The sequence below is a fragment of the Mustelus asterias genome, chromosome 25 (genome assembly GCF_964213995.1).
Source record: "Mustelus asterias chromosome 25, sMusAst1.hap1.1, whole genome shotgun sequence".
Classification (NCBI taxonomy): domain Eukaryota; kingdom Metazoa; phylum Chordata; class Chondrichthyes; order Carcharhiniformes; family Triakidae; genus Mustelus; species Mustelus asterias.
In genome coordinates, this window is record NC_135825.1 from 47,286,139 (window position 1) to 47,301,176 (window position 15,038).

The window sequence follows — 15,038 nt, forward strand, 5'->3', positions numbered from 1 at the left end:
AAAAACCTGTTGTGAACCTCGCCGATGTGAGGAATGAATATTCAATGAGGGGGGAACATATTGTGGGGAGAACCTTTAATTATATTTAAACTTATTAAAATGAGGTTCCCACCTAGTCATTACATCACTGGCGAGGGGTGCAGAAAATCGGAAAGATCTCACCAGTGAGATTCTCATTTTCCCACCCTCATGAGATTTTGGGCCCGTGTCGCTGTTTATGCTGATGGCGAACACAGACTCAAAAATCGCCCCCTCTGACTCCAAATTGGAGTTTTGGAAGGCTCTTTTACTCTACATACAAGGCAATTGCCCAACACATGTTGAAATGTCCTGGGCAATTCCTGTGTAGTCAGTGCGTGGGGGATTTCCAAGGGTTACCTTCAGAAGGTCCGGGCCAATGTTTGACTCACTATCTGCCAGTGCAGTACACAAGAGCCAGCTGCATAAGAGAGATCGGAATCAACCTGGCACAATCTACAAAACAACCCTTATTCAATCAAAGACACACCAAGCCGTGCAGTTCACATAACAGTTCTCAAGCTTTGGGAATGATTGATAACACGTTTGATGTCAACCAAAAAACAAAATAAGCAGATTTTGCCTGTCTACGTTTGAGCAGTTGTGCTGACGAGGCAACCTGCTCACCAATTTGGCACAGGATATTTCTTTGCAAACTCCAAATCTGCATCAGCAGCCAACCTTCCCTTATCAGCACTATGGGATTTTCTATTACCCTCACCCCTTTTGTAACACTGTCATAAAGGCCCGACTCTCTGGCTTACTGAATTAACCAAAAGACACGCAGCAGTAAACCTGGAAGCTCCAGGCTAAAGCTTGCTTCACACATGGATTTCCATTAAATTCTTGCCCCTCCTGCAGTCACAAGAAGGGCAAATCTGCAATAAAACATCAGCAGACAATAAAAATATTGAATACAGCAGTTTGCCAAGAGTTCACTTGGGCAAAATTGGTTCTCCTATAAATGCCAAGTGCACAATGAAAATAACTGGATCTCATATTTCAAGTGGTAAACTGCTAAAGGTCCACTTTTCTTCGGCATCATCTGACCCTTCGGAGACTTCTAACAATCATTCTCGGGCCAGTGTGAGAGTGAAAGACTATATGTTGCATATTTTCAGTTTCTTGGTACTTATGAATTCCAGAGAATGCCATAACCTCTTTTCTGTTAGCACTGATGCATCATTTTGTTTTGCAGTGCTATCTTGCAGCTTCATCAACGGAGGTATAATTTACCATTCTTCCAGAGAGCTGTGAATGAATCCCCTGATTGGTACAGGTTTTCCCACTGGGAGTTTATCGACATAATGAAGTACTTAGCTCTTCACACATGATCACAATAGCCTCACTGCTCCTAGTTTCTCCATCCTCTCTGCTTAGCTTCTCGGCCTTTTGGCTAAGATCAAGTGTAGTTTTGGCATCCTGCACTTGGTTGAGGTCATGAGGTTACACTGAGGCTTCATTTGAAGCAATTTTTTAAAGCGACATCTAGGCTTTTTGGCTAAGATGCAAATGAGATTGAGCCTTGGAGGAGGTGCAATGCCTGCTCCAATCAGCTTGGATCATGTAGATCAAGCCCAAGACAGGAAGTGGTGAGCCTGTCTTGTGAGCTTGGATCTGAAATGTCTCACTTGCTGAGACTTTGAACTGGACTTTGACTGGATTGAATTGGATATAAACAGAAAAAAAATCTGCTTAACAATTCATTGGGGACATTACTCTGTGTATTGTTCTGATGGTGTGGAGATGCTGGCGTTGGACTGGGGTAAACACAGTAAGAAGTCTCACTACACCAGGTTAAAGTCCAACAGGTTTATTTGGTAGCAAATGCCACGAGCTTTCGGAGTGCTGCTCCTTCATCAGGTGAGTGGGATTTCAGTTCACAAACAGGGCATATAAAGACACAAACTCAATTTACAAAATAATGGTTGGAATGCGAGTCTTTACAGGTAATCAAGTCTTAAAGGTACAGACAATGTGAGTGGAGAGAGGGTTAAGCACAGGTTAAAGAGATGTGTATTGTCTCCAGACAGGACAGTTAGTGAGATTTTGCAAGCCCAGGCAAGTCGTGGGGGTTACAGATAGTGTGACATGAACCCAAGATCCCGGTTGAGGCCGTCCTCATGTGTGCGGAACTTGGCTATCAGTTAATAATATCATTCCAACCATTATTTTGTAAATTGAGCTTGTGTCTTTATATGCCCTGTTTGTGAACAGAACTCCCACTTACCTGACAAAGGAGCAGCGCTCCGACAGTTAGTGGCATTTGCTACCAATAAACCTGTTGGACTTTAACCTGGTGTTGTGAGACTTCTTACTGTATTGTTCTGATCCCAGAGACAAAGTCTGGTCCTTATAAGATTTTTGGTGGGATCAATGAGAAATTTTTAAGGTTTACTTTTCTTCAATATTTAAATACTAGCTATGACTGCAAACAGACAACTAGTTTAGCGGAGCTCTTTTTAAAAACCATGTTAGAATCCATAGGATTTCACTACCTTCGCAACTAACCGTGAAAAATAGGACAATGCTCAAAGAGCCTCCACAACAAGTCACCAATTACAAAGAAAAACTGGCCAGTAAGATACTAAATCCATGGTAATAAGGGCAATTCAAATCTCCCGCGACAAAGACAAACTGCCAGACACACTCAAATCTCCACCCAGCACTCACAGGATTAATTCATATCTTAATAGTATTTGCATAACTGAAAACAAGCAGATTTCCTTCAAGGTGACAGCTTGAACTTTACTCAATCAAACGCAGCACACTCAAAGAAACACAAGTAATCCCAAACTCAGAAATACTGAGGGAGAGCAGAATGTCAAAACACCAAATACTCAGCAATTATTCATATCATGAGAGACACACGCATGGTGATATTCTTGTAAAAAGCTGTTACTAGCTAGCACTGCTTAGAAGATCATGTCTCACAATTGCAGCAGCCTGCTGTCAAACTGTGTTGGAGCCATGACTGCCCAGAGCGAGGGGGAAAGATACACAATGTTTTGATACATCTCAAAGACCACCCACACACTGGACTCCAGCACGGTTCAGTTTGAAGTGGTCAAATGTTTAAATGCTGCATTTTCAGTTTATTGTCTGACATTTCTCACTGCCACCCAGTACTAGACTGCTTTAGTTTCTGTACATTAAAGCTAGATTTGGGGTTAAGGTGTACATGATGTGAACACAGACGGGTGTAAAGCTCGAAGGCAGTAAAATTTGATTATGCTGACACTTTTGTACAAATTTGCAAAATCATTGAGGATTTTTAAAGTGTAGTTGCAAGATCATTGAGGATTTACTGTAAATGTAATGTTTTGTTTGCAAATCCCTTTTCAAGTAATTTATAGGATGTGGGCTTTGCTAGCAAGGGCAGTGATTCCATCTATACTTGCTTTTTTCTTGAACCTCTGCTCCCACAACATGCAATTAAGGATGGAGTTCCAAGATTTTAACATGAGTGTTGCTGGAAATGCCCTCATCCAGGCAAGTTGAATGTATTTCATCACACTCTTGACTTATACCTTGGAGATGGTGGCAAGGCTTTGGGGCGTCATCAGGTGAATGAGTCACTGAAAAATACCAAAGGACTCTCTCTTGTGGCGAGTGTATGTGTGAACTAAGAACAGTACAGCACAGGAACAGGCCCTTCAGCCCACCACTATGTGCTGACACAGATGCCTCTCTAATCTAATATTTTCTTGCCTCCACATGGTCCATATGCCTCTATTCTCTGACTATTCATGTATCTATCCAGTTGCCTCTTGAACGTTGTTATAGAATCTGCTTCCACCACCTCCTCCGCCAGCAGCATGTTCCAGGCATTCACCACCCTCTGTGTGAAAAACTTGCCCCTTACATCTCTTTTAAACTTTCCCCCTCTCACTCTCAACCTATGCCCCCGAGTAATTGACCCTTCGACCCTGGGAAAAAGACTCTGACTATCCACTCTATCCAAACCTGTCATAATCTTGTAAACCTCTATCAGGTTCGCCCCTCATCCTCCGACGCTCTAATGAAAACAATCCAAGTTTGTTCAACCTTTCTCCATAGTCCATATCGTCCAAACCAGGCAACATCCTGGTAAATCTCTTCTGCACCCTTTCCAATGCAATAACATCCTTCCGTTAGTGTGGCGACCAGAATTGTACACCAAACTCCAAAAGAGACCTAACCAAAGTCTTATACAGCTGCAATATGATTTTCCAATTCCTATACACAACGCCCCGACCGATGAAGGGCAGCATTCCATACGCCTTCTTGACCACCTTGTCCACTGGAGTTGCCACCTTCAGAGAACTGTGGCTCTGCATGCCCAGATCCCTCTGTAGGCTAATATTTCTAAGGGCTCTACCATTTACTGGATACTTTCCTTCTGCAGAAGGCCTTCCAAATCACATCACCTCATATTTATCCGGGTTAAATTCCATCTGCCACCTTTCAGCCCAGGTCTCCAGCTGATTTATATCCTGCTGTATCCTCTGACAATCCTCCTCACTATCTGCTACTCCCCCAATTTTTGTATCATCTGCAAATTTACTAGTCAGGCTACCTATATTTTCCTCCAAATCATTAGATATATTACAAACAGAGGTCCCAGCATTGATTCTTGTGGAACACCGCTTGTCACAGACCTCCAGTTAGAAAAGTACCCTTCCACTGCTACTCTCTGCTTTCTATGCCCAAGCCAGTTTTGGATCTTCTTACCAGCTCACCTCCAATCCCATATGACTTCACCTTCTGTATCAGCCTGCCATGAGGAACCTTATCGAAGGCTTTACTAAAGTCAATGTATACAACATCCACTGCCCTGCCCTGCTCAATTTTTCTTGTCACTTCCTCAAAGAACTCAATCAAGTTTGTGAGACACGACCTCCCCTTCACAGAACCATGCTGCCTGTTGCTGATAAACCTATTCTCTTCCAGGTGTGAGTACATCCTGTCCCTAAGAATCTTCTCCAATAATTTCCCAACCATCGATGTTAGGCTCAGAGGCCTGTAATTTCCCAGATTGTCTCTCCTGCCCTTCTTAAACAGAGAAACAATGTTAGCTACTCTCCAATCCTCTGGTACCTCGCCCATGGCTAAAGAGGATACAAAGATTTTGGCCAAGACCTCAGCAATTTCTTTCCTCGCCTCTCTCAACATTCTGGGCTAGACCCCATCTGGCCATGTTATGCCATATCATATGGTTTTATCACTGTGTCAGAATTAAAATCATGCTTTCCTTCCTTCTAGTTTTACTGATCTTTTTTTTCCCAGCCAAAGGTAATGCCAGAATCTATTTTGTGCTCTATCTTAACATAGAAATTAATCCAGGTCGAATTCTAGGCCTGTGTGTATTGGCATAGTGGACAGTGAAGAAGGTTATCCAGGATTGCAATCGGATCTTGATCAATTGGGCCAGTGGGCTGACGAATGGCAGGTGGAGTTTAATTTAGATAAATGTGAGGTGATGCATTTTGATCGATCGAACTAGGGCAGGACTTATTCAGTTAATGGTAGGGCGTTGGGGTGGGTTATAGAATAAAGAGATTTAGGGGTACAGGGTTCATAGCTCCTTGAAAGTGGAGTCACAGGTGGACAGAGTGGTGAAGAAGGCATTCAGCATGCTTGGTTTCATTGGTCAGAACATTGAATACAGGAGCTAGGACATCTTGTTGAAGTTGCACAAGACATTGGTCAGGCCATACTTGGAATACTGCGTACAGTTCTTGTCACCCTATTATAGAAAGATATTATTAAACTAGAAAGAGTGTAGAAAAGATTTACTAGGATGCTATGGGACTTGATGGTTTGAGTTATAAGGAGAGGCTGGGACTTTTTTCTCTGGAGCGCAGGAGGCTTAGGGATGAACTTATAGAGGTCTATAAAATAATGAGGGGCATAGATCAGCTAGATAGTCAATATCTTTTCCCAAAGGTAGGGGAGTCTAAAACTAAACAGCATAGGTTTAAGGTGAGAGGGGAGAGATACAAAAGGGTCCAGAGGGGCAATCTTTTCACTCAGAGGGTGGTGAGTGTCTGGAACAAGCTGCCAGAGGTAGTAGTAGAGACGGATACAATTTTGTCTTTTAAAAAGTGTTAAGAAAGTTACATGGGTAAGATGGGTACAGAGGGATATGGGTCAAATGCAGGTAATTGGGACTAGCTTAGTGGTTAAAAGAAGAGGGCCGCATGGACAGGTTCGGCCGAAGGGCCTGTTTCCATGCTGCAAACCTCTGTGACAGCGAGTGCTGGTAGATGGATACACCTTCTTAAAACAAATTGCAAGGCCTGTTTTTCATTGTAAGTGGGACAGGTGCAGACACAATGGGCCAAAGGGCCTCTTTCTGTGCTGTAAAACCCAATGACTCTAGGTTAAGAAATATAGCGTTCAGGTCAAACAAAATCCAAGAATTTACACAGCGTCCACACTCTATGATCCTTCACCCTGCTGAAACAAGGAATACATGTGCTGTTTTCACAAGTAGAATAATCTTTCTTGGTCTATCTCCTCCCCTCTCACCCTGAAGGCACAAATCATTGTTAGGTTAAGGAACCATAAGTGCCAGCAGCTCTCTGGTAGCTTATCAGGGTTATTATTTGTGAGTGTGTCTGAATGTGTGTAGGCAGTTAGTTGACTGGGACAGCAGCACAACTGAACCTGATCCCAACCTCAAAGCAACAACCACGGACACATGCTTCCCAGCAAGGGTTATCAGCTAACAACTAGGAGCAAGAAAATTGGCTGTTCCCCTCAGCCCTGGGGTACTAAAGCCTCCAATCGCTGTGCTGGTCAACTTAGCTGAGGCCGTGACTTAAACTTGGCATCCTTCTGATCCTAGGGGCATCGCCCACAACAGCAAAGAGGAGCTCAGCCACAGACTTCTTTATGTTCAATCAGACACATCACAGGTGTATGGAAATCAGCTTTGTTTTAACTACTCATGATCATTAACTTCAAAAAGCACAGGTACCGCCAACAAAATGAAGTGTCGGGTTTCAGACGCTATCCAACACTACGGCGCAGCCACAGAAGCTGCATGTTGCGACAACCTGCTTTGTCCAGAGATTGTTTTAGACACAATCTTTTTACTGCTGGTAATGATATCCTGCAAGTGTCTGACCGGGTGTTGTTCACCGACATTCGACCAGCCTAACATTGTCATTTCTTACTCCATAATAAGCACTTGTATCATTTTTCATTTCCTCTCGTTACCATCAGACCACCTACAGTGGCTCTCATCAGCCCTCACACAGACTGGCATGAATTAATTTCCCCCAACCTGGTATTAGGAGCATCACTACACAGTAAACAAAGTAGGAAACGACTGCAATAAATCTATTAAAACGGGAGTGGCAGGAAGTGTGGTAAGCTTCTTTCAGATGTTTGATCTTAAATATACGTTTTATTTTTAGATTACACAGGTAATTTTAAAAGCTACAACCATTAAATGGGGAAATTCACAAAGCAAAAGTCAGTTGGAGATTAAACATACCTTCCCCACAATAAAAGGTGACAACGCTCAACAAAAATAATCCCAAAAGCAAAGGCTCGAGACAACGGCCTCAGTGATTGGACAATTAGGCAGAAGTAGAAAACGCAAGCATTATATACAGGCTCACATTTGTATAGCACACTATCAGCTCATTTCGTGCACATAATATGCTGCTTATATATGCTCTGTAAGCACCATCATTCTCTACCAGAAAATGTCCACAAATATCAGCGAGGTGTTGGCATTGGTCGAGGGAAGAATGGCGTGAACTCAGTGCTTTTCTTTGAAGAGGAGTATCTCAGAATTGTTAATACTCACTTGAATCAAGATAGGTAGCAAGGGGCTAAGTTTAACACCTTATATGAATACATCTCTAGCAATGCAGCACTCCCCAAGTGCTGCACTGAAACATTAGTCTATATTGTCAATAGCCTGAATGAACCTGGAGGCCACAGCCTTCTGATCCAGTTGAAAAAGTGTCGCTGACTGACTTTAATTTATATCTGGGCAGGAGTCCATGTTTTTACAATGGGGGAAAGCTCCAGCTCATCATTGTAATGCAAATCCAGAATTCTTATTTAGAATTCTTCCTGTCAATCCTACATATTTTCCTCCCTCAGTCACACTGAGCTGAAATGGGAGACAGTCTAAGCCATAAGCTTAGCTACTTGATCTTGTTCTAAAAATGTCTCAGATGCGAGCGGTATATTAATTGTCTTTAATTGGATGAAGATGATGAACATTAAATCAGAATTCACTTGGAATCCTAAAAATAGGAACAGAATAAGACCAGGGTTTGTATTTAGAGGGACATATTCGTAATGTGCACCTATGTGAATGTTTCTAAAAGTATAGCTCCTGTTTTATGCTTCAATACTGAGCCGTCTGGACAGCAACAATAAATGCGACCACTCCAATGTTGTCACATCCAATGTGTTTTCTCAGGTATGATGTGGAGATGCCGGCGTTGGACTGGGGTAAACACAGTAAGAAGTCTCACAACACCAGGTTAAAGTCCAACAGGTTTATTTGGTAGCAAATACCATAAGCTTTCGGAGCGCTGCTCCTTCATCAGATGGAGTGGAAATGTGCTCTCAAACAGGGCACAGAGACACAAAGATCAAGTTACAGAATACTGATTAGAATGCGAATCCCTACAGCCAGCCAGATCTTAAAGATACAGACAATGTGGGTGGAGGGAGCAATAAGTACAGGTTAAAGAGGTGTGTATTGTCTCCAGACAGGACAGCCTGCAAGTCCAGGAGGCAAGCTGTGGGGGTTACTGATAATGTGACATAAATCCAACATCCCGGTTTAGGCCATCCTCATGTGTGCGGAACTTGGCTATCAGTTTCTGCTCAGCGACTCTGCGCTGTCGTGTGTCGTGAAGGCCGCCTTGGAGAACGCTTACCCGAATATCAGAGGCCGAATGCCCGTGACCGCTGAAGTGCTCCCCAACAGGAAGAGAACAGTCTTGCCTGGTGATTGTCGAGCGGTGTTCATTCATCCGTTGTCGCAGCATCTGCATGGTTTCCCCAATGTACCATGCCTCGCGACATCCTTTCCTGCAGCGTATCAGGTAGACAACGTTGGCCGAGTTGCAAGAGTAGGTACCGTGTACCTGGTAGATGGCAAGATTGTTCTCTTCCTGTTGGGGAGCACTTCAGCGGTCACGGGCATTCGGCCTCTGATCTTCTGGTAAGCGTTCTCCAAGGCGGCCTTCACGACACACGACAGCGCAGAGTCGCTGAGCAGAAACTGATAGCCAAGTTCCGCACACATGAGGACGGCCTAAACCGGGATGTTGGATTTATGTCACATTATCAGTAACCCCCACAGCTTGCCTCCTGGACTTGCAGGCTGTCCTGTCTGGAGACAATACACATCTCTTTAACCTGTGCTTAATGCTCCCTCCACCCACATTGTCTGTACCTTTAAGATCTGGCTGGCTGTAGGGATTCGCATTCTAATCAGTATTCTGTAACTTGATTTTTGTGTCTCTGTGCCCTGTTTGAGAGCAGATTTCCACTCCATCTGATGAAGGAGCAGCGCTCCGAAAGCTAATGGTATTTGCCACCAAATAAACCTGTTGGACTTTAACCTGGTGTTGTTAAAACTCTTACCCTTTTCTCAGGTAGCCAGAGAAGGTGCACGGAGAGCCTTTTCCCAAAATGACTCCAGCAATGGCAATGATGCTTGGCAGGAATTCCAGGTTTTTGAGAAAGTAGCTGGGATATATGACCAGGTCAGAATGTGGTGTGACTTGGAGGGGAACTTGCAAAAGTTGGCGTACCCGTGACACTACTGCTCTCCTTTTTTGGTGGCGCAGATCTTGGGGCTGGGTGAAGCGGGTGAGGAGAGGTTCCTCTTTTCCCTCTCTTCCCTACGACTGTATGGTTTCATAGAAATCATAGAAATCATAGAAACCCTACAGTGCAGAAGGAGGCCATTCGGCCCATCGAGTCTGCACCGACCACAATCCCACCCAGGCCCTACCCCCACATATTTTACCCGCTAATGTATGCATCTCAGGACTCTAAGGGGCAATTTTTAACCTGGCCAATCAACCTAACGTTTCAAGCAACGTTTTTAGGTGGAGAGTAGATTATTCTTTTTTCATTTGTTCATGGGCTCAGGGTGTCACTGGCTGGGCCAGCATTTATTGCCCATCCCTAATTGCCCTTCAACTGATTGGTTATTATGCCATTTAAGAGGGTATTTTAGAGTCACCCACACTGCTGTGGATCTGGAGCCATGTGTAGGCCAAACCAGGTATGAATGGATGATTTCCTTCCTTAAAGGACATTAGTGAGCCAGATGGGTTTTTGAGATAATCGACAATGATTCCATGGTCAAGATTTTAATTCCAGATTATTATTGAATTCAATATCACCATCTGTCACGGTGGAATTTGAACCCAAGATTGCAGAGAATTGACCTAGTCTCTGGATTATCACCAGTGACAATGCCACTATGCCACCACCTCTATCCTCTTCCTCCACTAATACCACCTTTCTACCAGAGGGATCGGAAGGTGACAAGCTATCTTGTTTTTCTCTTCATCATTCTGGTGACAGTGAAGTTATCTTAGAATCTTAGAAACCCTACAGCATAGAAAGAGGCCATTCAGCCCATCGAGTCTGCACCGACCACAATCCCACCCAGGCCCTACCCCCATATCCCTATATATTTACCCAATAATCCCTCTAATCTATGCATCCCAGGACACTAAGGGGCAATTTTAGCATGGCCAATCAACCTAACCCGCACATCTTTGGACCCTATTATTAACCCTATCACTGCTGCTTCTGACGTTACCATGCTATTCACAGTTCAGGGATCTGGTAATGAAATCACAATTTCTACAAATTTAAGGATGTGCAATTTCCAGTAGGGGCGACCAGGCTGCAAGAAGCAGAAAGATGTCTTACTTATTGCTCTTCAGCCTGAAGGCAGCACAGTCATTTACAGTTTCCCAACTGTTTCTCTAGTCAACAGAGCACAGTCCTCAAGTCAAACATTGGACCTTTCTGGATTGTGCAGTGCATGACTCACTAAGCCATCAACATTGAAACTAGAAGCAGAAGTAGGCCATTCGGCCCTTTGAAACTGCTCTACTATTCATTATGGTCATGGCTGATCATTAAAATCAATGTCCTGATCCCACCTTCACCCCATATCCCTTTAACCCCAAAGGTTATATCCGATTTCTTCTCGAAATCAGACAACGTTGTGCCCTCAGTTTCTGTGGTTGTGAATTCCACAAATTCAACACTCTTGAGTGAAGAAATTTCTCCTCACCTCAATTCTAAAAGGTTTACCCCTTATCCTCAAACTATGACCCCTCGTTCTGGACTCCCCCACCACCCGGAACATGCTTTCTGAAATCTATCTAATCCTGTTAGAATTTTATAAGTTTCTCACTCGTCTAAACTACAATGAATACAATCCTAACCAACTTAAGTCTGTCCTCAGATGACAGACCTGCCACCCCAGGAATCATAAGAAATCTTTATTTAAATAAACCTGTTGGACTTTAACCTGGTGTTGTGAGACTTCTTACTGTGCTTACCCCAGTCCAACGCAGGCATCTACACACCATGGCTACCCTAGGAATCAGCCAGGTAAATCTTCAGTGCACTCCCCCTATAGCAAGGACATCTTCCCTCAGAAAAGGACACCAAAACGGCACACAACACTCCAGGTGAGGCCTCACCAACACCCTGTACAATCGCAGTAAAACATACCTATTCCTATTCTCAAATCCTCTTGCTATGAAGGCCAACATAGCATTTGCCTTCTTTACTGCCTGCTGTACCTGTGTGCTTACTTTCAGTGACTGATGCATTAGGACACCGAGGTATCGTTGAGTATCCACTTCTCTCAATTTACACCCATTCAAATAATAATCTGCCTTTTGCTACAGAAGTGAATAACTTAACATTTATCCACATTATACTGCATCTGCCATACATATGCCCACACACTCAGTCTGTCCAAATCATGCTTAAACATCTCTGCATCCTCACAGCTCACCCAACTTTGTATCATCTGCAAATTTGGAGATAATGCATTTAGATCTCTCTCCTAAACCATTTATATATAATGTGAATAGTTGGGGTCCAAGCACAGATCCCTGCATTACCCACTAATCACTGTGTGCCAATCGGAAAAATGCCCATTTATGCCAACTCTTTTGCTTCCTATCTGCTAGGAAGATAAAAAGAAAGAGTGAATGTATTGTATTCCACAATACAATAGCTTTCGATCCATCCCGAGACACTAACTGCAATTCCATGCGCTTTAACTTTACATAGTAGTCTGCTATGTGAGACCTTGTCGAAACCCTTCTGAAAGTCTAAATAAACCAAATCCGCTGGTCTCCTCGATCAACTCTACTAGTTATATCCTCAAAAAAGTCCAATAGATTCATCAAGCATGATTTCCCCTTTGTAAATCTATGTTGACTTTGTCTGATTATACCACTGCCTTCCAAATGTTGAGCTATGAAATCCTTGATAATGGACTCCAGCAACTTCCCCAATACTGAAGTTAGGCTTACTTTCCCTATTTTCTCTCTACCTCCTTTTTTGAATAACGGGCTTACATTAGCTACCCTCCAATCTGTAGGAACCAGTCCAGAGCCCGAAGAAATTTGGAGAATGACCAATGGATCTACTATTTCCAGGGCCACTTCCATAAGTACTCCGGGGTCAGGTAGTCTACGTATAGATTTCTTGTGTTCACAGCATACAAATCAATAGGCCAAAACACCAGTGCGTTGCTGCCATATGTGGAATACATAACTTTCAAAAGGTACTGCAACACATTCACTCTTTTTAACTTGGGACTTTAGAAGCTGCTGAGATAGTGATTAATCATATTACATTGGAGAGTGAGGTACTGAGTAATTAACATTAACATTGGAGAGTGAGGTACTGAGTGTTTAATGATAATATTACAATGGTTAGTGAGATGGCAACTGGTGATAATATTATATTGGAGATGAATGCATGCAGCTTAAAGCCAGAGTGTAACCTCCGGAAACTAGTACTCCACCGTTCTGGCCGTATATTCATGTGATGTCTCCACACTCCTAAATCGTTTTCCAAGTCTCTCTCGTCCAAATCAATTCCATTCACTGTCCTTATAATGCACATTTATTCAACTGTTACAATGCATTTATCAATGTTCATTTTTATTTGCTATTTATCTGCACAAGGGGATTGGTGATCCATTAACAAGATCATTAATAGCGTAGAAACAAAAGAATCCAAAACACACTCAGCTCCGGACTGTATTCATTATATCCCCCATCCTTTTTTTCAAAAGTTCATTTGGGGCATGTAGGCATTGTTGGCTGGGCCAGTATTCATTGTCCATCCCTAACTGCTCTCCATTCATTGTGATGGGTCTGGAGTCACGTGTAGGCCAGACCAGGCACAGATGGCAGATTTTCTTCACTAAAGGACATTAGTGAACCAGATGGGGTTTTACGACCGTCAACAATTTAATGCCAGATTTTTACTGAAATCAAATTTCACCCTCTGCCATGGATGATCTTCCCCAGATCTTGCCCTGGGTCTCTGGACTGCTAGTCTAGTGACAATACCATTATGCCACCACCTCCCCTTACACTACATTTCTCACGAGTGTTCAGTTTCTGATTTTGTACGTGAGCTAAGATCCATTTCTATGTTCAATGTGATTTCTGCACCTTTTGGTTTAAGTGCAAATCCTGCCCATGGAAGGAACGTAGCTAAATAAACTTTGTTCGAGACAGTATCACTATCTGTTTAATCTGTAACACTCTCAAAGTCAATGGGAAGTAATGAAGACAGCTTGAAAGATCCAAAAGAAAAAATATATCACACTCTCTATTAAAGAGGCTAACTTATTACTAACAAAATACAAAGTATAAAAATAAATTGTGTTTGCAAATCAGACCCTGTAATACAAAGTGCCCGCACCTGGAACATATTCACCATGAAATGGTGAGTAATCTCCATATTTAATAAATCCACCGAGAATTCACTTTTCTTACCTCAGTGTCTTCCTCATTGTGCAGAGGCTGAATGTAGGAATCTGGCTTTCGGATAAGTGGATCCACTATCATCAGGAATGCCATGTACACCAACAGAGCTCCAACAACAGTCAGGTAAATGATGATTGTTACCTGTCAAATCAAGATTTAAAAAGAGTAAACGTATCTGCGATTGTTCATAAACAGCAAGCTCACATTTGCATTCCTGCTTTTGATACAAATGGACTCCTTTAAACAAGAAACATTGCACGATTAACTTCAACTTCATCTCCCACAGTTAGGCAATGAGCCAATCAGGAATTTTCAAAAGCAATCTTTAGAATGAAGGCAGCATTGTGGAGTGTTATTGTTATGTATCACACAGCACTAATACTCAAAACTGCATCCATGATCCCCAAAACTAATGAACTAGATGCTCTTTCCTTTCCTCCTTACTTCTCCCAACAAGTGTTGACAATCCAACTGACCATGATGCATGTAATGCTTTAATAGTGAGCCTAACTAGGTTATTCAACTGCAGGAAGCATCATGGCCAAGGCCAAGTCCTCTCTTCACCCGATTTCCACACAGACAATTCCAGCAAAGGTCTCACAATGGTCACCTTGAGCAGGAACCTCTGGCTATATTCTTTCCCCCGTAACAAAGCCAATTGCAGCATGACAGGTTGTGTTTTGGTTGTAAGTCAGCAAACCCAGTATAGGCTGAAGTTGAAGCTTATGACATCCCTGGTTTTTTATGACTTGAGTTAATTTAATGTTTTTCTTCTCAGTTTGTTTTCACTCACCAAATGAAATGGCAGATATAGAAAGCAAGGACCGTATTAAATATCTCCACAATATTCTCTGCTCCAAGGAGGGCAATCCCCTTGGAGCAGAGAATGTTGTGGAGATATTTAATAAGAAGTATTGAAAATTGTGAATGGGTTTTGACGAGAGAGAAACTGTTTCCACTGGCGGATGGGTCAGTTTGAGAGGATACAGCTTTAAGATA

General features: G+C 42.8%; 1 protein-coding gene across 2 annotated transcripts in view; it reads right to left on the minus strand.

The window, feature by feature from the left end:
- tmem9 (transmembrane protein 9) overlaps positions 1-15,038 on the minus strand; it is a 69,287-nt gene that overhangs the window by 22,425 nt on the left and 31,824 nt on the right. For both annotated transcript variants that reach the window (XM_078197709.1, XM_078197708.1), the window contains exon 4: positions 14,049-14,180. In XM_078197709.1, coding sequence (XP_078053835.1) covers positions 14,049-14,180 — 132 coding nt within the window. The remainder of the gene's footprint in view (positions 1-14,048; positions 14,181-15,038) is intronic.